The sequence below is a fragment of the Papaver somniferum genome, unplaced genomic scaffold, assembly GCF_003573695.1.
Source record: "Papaver somniferum cultivar HN1 unplaced genomic scaffold, ASM357369v1 unplaced-scaffold_154, whole genome shotgun sequence".
NCBI lineage: Eukaryota > Viridiplantae > Streptophyta > Magnoliopsida > Ranunculales > Papaveraceae > Papaver > Papaver somniferum.
The window spans coordinates 8280567-8287371 of record NW_020624820.1 but is presented as its reverse complement, the minus strand read 5'-3'; the positions used below and the strand labels follow the sequence as shown (position 1 = coordinate 8287371).

The following is a 6805-nucleotide window of genomic DNA, read 5'->3' as shown; positions in this document are numbered from 1 at the left end:
AAAGAGACACCATAATGCTTGGCCTTAAAGAGTGATTAAGTTGGCATGGTTATTCGATTTGGTAAGTAGTTGAAAAAATATCCAAATAATAATACTAGTAATATTCCCAGTTTGATGGGGTAATTTGAATGCTACCTACCTCTATTAGTAAGATAATTTTAGCCATGAAACACACGAATTTTTTCGAAACGGAAACAATAGTTGATTTTACATGATTTATATGGGCTGATACCAGCTCTACTAGGGGATGATACCAGTTCATCGATTCAATGATTAGGATAGTCAGGATTTGTTTTTCCCATTTGGACTGGTATCAGCCCATATAAATCATGGATTTTTAGACACCCAGCTGGATAAAGTCAGTGAGTTGTCTTTTTTTATTGATGGCTCAGTGAGTTGACTCAATTGAATCATTTAGAACGCTGTTAGATGATGCCGTTACTGACAGAGAGATAGTCAGAAGCCCATACACGTTTTTCCTAATTCCAATGAGAAAAACTTACGTCAGAGTCTCTCTCTCTAAATCCTCTGTTTTTCTTCTCTCCTCTGTGTTCTGGATCAAATCATTCAACCTCTCAAACCAAACCCAAAATCCAAATCTTTGAAATTATCTTCATCAGTGATCGTCAACAGGGGAGGGGGTCTTTGAATTTTCAAAGAATTGAATCATGGAATCATTAACAGAAGCAACATCGGGTGCAATTGGAGCTCTACTGAGTACAACAATTCTTTATCCTCTTGATACTTGTAAGACTAGATATCAAGCTGAAGGTGGCGGATCACATGCCAAACCAAAATACAGGTATCATAATCAACCCCCTTTGTCATTTTTCCCTCGGTACAATTTTAAATTCTGAAAATGGTTTGATCTTTATTTATTTTTTTGGGTATTTTTTATTCTCTCAATTTGTTCAAATTTGTATCATGATTTGCTAACTGACAATACTGGGGTTTATAAGTTGAAGTAGTTGTATGGAAATTTGAAATTATTGTGGTGGTATGTTAAGTTCTTCTAATTGGTATGATCCCGGCAGGGTCTTGATAGATTGTTTGTATTTTGGTGAATGATCTTTGTAGGAACCTCTCTGATGTTCTATGGGAAGCAGTTTCTACCCGACAAGTTTTGTCATTGTACCAAGGTCTTGGGACAAAGAATATGCAATCTTTCATTGCTCAGTTTGTCTACTTCTATGGATACAGCTATTTCAAGAAGTTGTATCTTAGGAAGAGTGGATCTAAATCGATTGGAACCACTGCAAACTTGATTATTGCTGCTGCTGCTGGGGCTTGCACTGCCTTAGTGACACAGGTAATCTCGTCTTGTATGTTAAGAAACATTCTCTTATGTTTGGTTGTAGAAACATCCATAAGCTTATGGCGCACCACCATCTTAAAATGTATTCGGTTTTCCTGAGGAATTGATATCTACAAAGGCCATTATGAAAATTTATCGGGGAGCTACCGAATTGTTTTTTTTTTTGTTTTTTTTTTTAATGTATGCTTAATGGTTTTCTGTAATTATTCCATTCTTTCATGTAGCTCCATGGTCTAATTACTTGGCTTACTTTGTAGCCATTAGATACAGCATCCGCAAGGATGCAGACAGCTTCCTTCGGGAAATGCAAAGGGCTCTGGGAAACCCTATCAGAAGGGTCATGGAGTGAGGCCTTTGATGGCCTGGGCATTTCGCTGCTTTTGACCTCCAATCCAGCCATTCAGGTACTTTATTATACCTTCAAGTAAGACATATACATGTAAAGATCATGTGCAAAGGGGGATGGTAAGTTCCCTTTTACTAGGTGGATGTACATGTATCTATGGGTCTTCCGTGAGTGTGACTTATTTCACCTACGAAAGCAGAGTACTGTTGCTTACCCACTCAACAAGTTGCAGGAAAATAATAATTAAATTGGCTTCTCATTTTTCTCCACTTTGCAATGTATACAGTTTCTCTTCGTCTAGATAATTACTTTGTATAGTATAGCTTTAAGGGAGGAGAATCCCTGGTAAATGGTATGATATTGAATTCATGTTTGGATGGTTGTTGCAGTACACCGTGTTTGATCAACTGAAACAAAAGCTACTGAAGGACCAACAGATGAATAAAACAGGCTTGGAGTCATCACCTGAAGCTCTTTCTGCCTTGACAGCTTTTGTACTTGGTGCAGTCTCGAAGAGTATTGCCACATTTTTGACATATCCAGCTATCAGGTACAAGCTGATTTCTGGTGATAAGTTTGTGCGTTTCTGTTGATTCATTTGTTTAAGAAGAACCTGGATGTGATTATTTTAAAATGGCCCAGTAGGATGGAAGACTTGATAATTTTAGTTCACGCCTTTCGCATGGTGGATCTTGCTGACCCCCGTTAAAGCATTGATCTAAAAAAAATGCCCTCTAATCAGTATTTCTACCTTTTATCATTTCTGAATTGTGGAAACCAGCTTACGGTGGTTTATACAGGTTGAAGGTCATGATTCAAGCTGCTGATCATGACGATGGGACCAAACAAGCTCAACCAAAACGCCCTAAAACGATATCGAATGTGTTATGCTCTATTTGGAAAAGAGAAGGGTTGCCCGGTTTCTTCAAAGGGTTGCATGCTCAGATTCTGAAGACAGTACTGAGTTCAGCCTTGCTTTTGATGATCAAGGAGAAGATTACTAAGACAACATGGGTCTTGATGCTCGCACTTCGGAGGTATCTTTTGCTTAGCAGAAGTAGATTAAAGAGCGCTTAAAAGCAGTAATGGATAAAATTTGTAGTTGGGTATTTTGTAAATGATAAAATGGCTCAATTTACTTACGGCGCCTAAAGAAATGATCATGTTGTAGAAGTAATAAGCGTCAAATAGAACCGTAGCCAAAATTATGTAGGAAGATGAAGAATTAAGTCATGGTTGAAGCTTTTATTTTTGTTGAGTAATGATGCTATTACTGGGACATGGACTCGTTAGCTTGAAGTGTATGCAGTTCGCAAGGCGGTAGCTTGATGAATGCAGTTCAACTAATGCCTATTTGGTGAGTCTTAGTAAACTTTCTTTTACATTATGTAACACCTAGTGTTCACCATCCGGAAGGGTTTTAATTTTTTATCCCGGTGCTTGAACCAGAATTGCTGATGACGAGCCTGACCGTTTGTACCGAAAACCTTTTGTTATATTTTATTTATTTATTTAGGGTCTCCCTTACTTTAATGTCTCATGGAACTTGATGAGAGACAAATTCAATACCTAACCAGGTCTTAATAACACCCTAATTTGGGAACATGAAAACAATGACAGGAGCCTAACATAGTGATATCTGCCGCACAAGTCCAATAATAACAAACACCAAGTAGCAAAAAAACCAGTCAATCAAGCAACAAAAAAAAACCTAACCCCACAAATAAGATTGCAAGGTAAGATGTCTTAAATTTTGATTAGTAAAATACTGCTGTTTTGGTGAAAACATGAACCCTAATTTAGGAGACAAAATGTAACCTAACAAATTAAGAAATGAATTAAGTGAAAGACAAGGAAGTAATAGTAACACTAGTGTACTGATTAGAGAAAACAAAAGTCTTGTCATGGTCAATCTTTTTGATCCTGAATTTGAGGTATTTTCAAGACATAAAAATAAAGATTTAGGTACTTCTTCTTACCCAAAGAGATACTACTCAACATCAGCACGAAGTAGCCCACATTTTTATAAAATGGCCAAGCAGTACAAATATTTTTATGACGAAGACACCCTTTCCTTTGAGTTCAAATTCAATGTATTTGCTGCTTTTGTCTTACAAAAGGGTAATTTTTGGAAATGTGAATGAACCCCAAGTCTCCCCCACCAAAAATGGATTCTACACATGGAGGTGTAGCTTTCATATGCATGGTCTCCCAAAACACACAAGCCTCTCTCACCTAACTACAATATTTTTCACTCTTAATGAACTGGTTTTCTTGGGAACTTGGATCAACATATCATTCTACACACAATCTCATTTGAATTCTATTTCCTTTCTTCCCTAATCTTCCTTTTAAATCCACTTTCCCAACTATTGCTACAAATTATAACAAGAAGAAGAAGAAAGTCTCTGCTGTGCCTCCCTCTCTCTCTCTCTCTAGAGCTATAGCTGCTTCTGCACTGCACAAACAACTAAAATCCTTCAAAGAACAGAACACTGTTGGTGGGATTTAGTAATTTAGATGCAATGATAAGCTGTTCAAGGAGTAGAAGAGGTACTTCACATTATCAACTTGGATTCATTCTAGTTATCTTGTTGTGTTCTTCAATAGCAATAGAAAGCAGGTTCTTATTGGATTCTGCTCAACATCTTGCAGAAACTCATCAAACGGTTTCTATATCTACTTCTGGTAAGGATGATAAAGAGATTTTCGCAACTACAAAAAGACAAGTACCTTCATGGTCAGACCCATTACACAACTAGCTAGATTTATAGCAGAAGATTGTGGAATATATAGCTATACCTAGGAGTAGTATATCAGTATACATTATATCATGTTTACAGTATAATAAAACGTCTGACGGCAATGCATAAGCCCGAATGATGATTTAGAAAGAAACTATTTATTGATGGCTGTACTTGTTAAAACTAGTGTAGAATCTGTAGATGAGAAGTTTTTTCTTCTATTAATTCTTTTTTGTTCAGTGTTTTGCTCAGTTATCAAATAAGTGGAAAATTAATTATGAATGTTTTGATCTGTGTTTCTATCTTCACTGAGCTTTATTTGCTTAATTTGTATATGTATAATTACTGAGGAAGGATTATACACTGCAACGAGAATTTTGATTATCCATCATAGTTAGTCATGTTCTTCAGCATCTTGGAGTTCTCGTCTAGCTAGATCTATTGGCTAATAGAAATATATCTCTAGATTATTGATAAAAAAAAAGGGCGGAGTGCTTCAAATCAAACTCCTAATTGTGCCGTTTGAGCAAATGTACATATAGCTCATGTAGTGCTGGATTTGGTGTCGGTGTTGTAAAATCGAGGTTAAAGCTGGTTTTGTGTGTCTTGGGTGTTAAGCTATATATACTTATTAACAAATGAGTGCAAGTATCATAAAATATAATCGGAAGTCTTGGAATGAGGGTAATAATGCAGAGATTTGAATGGATAAAACAAATTTTTACAACAAAGGCCTAGCGATATCACATGCATGGTCGAGTGCTGGACAATATTGGGTATGAAAACTTTCCTTTCGACTAAAAATTAGAGGAGGATCGAGCGTGAGGGGAACATTTAGCACACGGGCTCTCTGTCATGGCAATTTGGTACACCCCCAAGCAAAATGGTGTACCACAATCCCTTACCAAAATATTCACATAGAAGCTGATGCGAAAATGGTTATTAAGTCAGTAACAAATAATGTTCTCCTCGTACAATGGAAAAATAGAAATTTACTCAAGGAGATAAAACATTTAAGTTCAAGTTTTTCAATACGTGGATTTTCTTATGTAAGAAGAGATGACAATCAGGTGGCTCACGCAATTTCTAGATCTGTGAGGGAAGCAGCCATCAATTTAGAACTCATAAATAATTTGCCTGAAGATATATGTACTCTTCTGGCAAGGGACTACACCCTTGCTATCAATTAATAAATTCTTTCTTCGTATCAAATATAAAAATAAAAAATCCCTTACCAAAATATGTTGTCTTTTATGCAATTTGGTACACCGCAAGTAAAATTGTACCCCCATTGTTCTCTACGAGCAATAATTTCTTGGAATTATTTTTCCACCACTAATCCGTTTTCCAGTTCACCACCGTTGATTTTAGTCAGCAGGTTGAACCAACAGACCTTAAATTTTGAAAGTTAAATATTCTTGATTACAGGCCGAGTCAATCAAGGATTACAGGCCCATCAGCCTACTCACGAGTGCGTACAAAGTAATTGCTAAGTAGGGGTGTGCAACGGAGAGACAGTTGCGGATTAGGGGTCACCCGCATCCAAACCGTCAAAGTTGCGGATTTGGAAAATCCAACCGTGTCCGATCCAAACACCCGCGGATTTCACATCCGCGGATCAGCGGGTAATACGGACCGGATGCGGATTAACCGCGGATTTAATCGGGAAAAAAAAGAAAACATTAGTCAGACTCAACATTAGTTCTCAACTTTTTTTCCGTCACCTTTCAATCTTGTATTCCAACAGCACGGTAGGGATTCACCTTCTAACTATTGTGTTGTCGCACAACAAACAGTCAACACTTTTATCTCCTTCCGTTCTTCTTATTTGTTCAACCCCAAATGAGCTTCAGGTTCGTCCCCAACTGTTCAAAACCAAAGCAATCCAGCACTTTCTTCTTCACAGAACTGCCACTAGTGTCTAACGGACAACAGTTGATAGGTGTCTAAAATACCTTGATATTTATCTATTGTTTATGCTTTCTTTGCTTAGTTTTCTTGTAAATTATGTATCTTATGTTTGCTTTTATTTGCTTCTATTTCTTAAATTCTATCTGAAAAACATGTCGGCTTTAGTGATGCAAATATATGTCTGAAAAGCACGACTGTTTTAGTGATGAAGAGAAATTATAGAGAAGAAGTGAGTCTGAGATGTAAGAGGCGGCTGATGTTGGTGGAAAGATTCGAAGAAGAGCAAAAGCATCGATTCTCATGTGCAGCTGCTATTGGGAGCGGAACTGAGCCAAGCCAGCGATAGGAGACAACCATTGCAGCTTAGCCTGGAGAAGCAACAAACAACCGTGGTGGCCTGTATTAATATGCTGGGTGCCTATATCATTTTGGTCATTACAAGCTCTGAAATTCAGAGAAGAATTCTCTCTTCTCATTACACTGACCTGA

At 37.3% G+C, this 6805-nt stretch overlaps 1 protein-coding gene across 1 annotated transcript; it reads left to right on the top strand.

Annotated features, from left to right (window-relative positions):
• Positions 1-475: 475 nt before the first annotated feature.
• Positions 476-3194, top strand: LOC113336615 (peroxisomal adenine nucleotide carrier 1-like). Its single transcript, XM_026582269.1, has 5 exons — positions 476-802; positions 1078-1309; positions 1573-1719; positions 2051-2211; positions 2462-3194. The coding sequence occupies exons 1-5, from the start codon at positions 669-671 to the stop codon at positions 2736-2738; spliced, it is 951 nt and encodes a 316-aa protein (XP_026438054.1). The 5' UTR covers positions 476-668; the 3' UTR covers positions 2739-3194.
• Positions 3195-6805: the final 3611 nt, after the last annotated feature.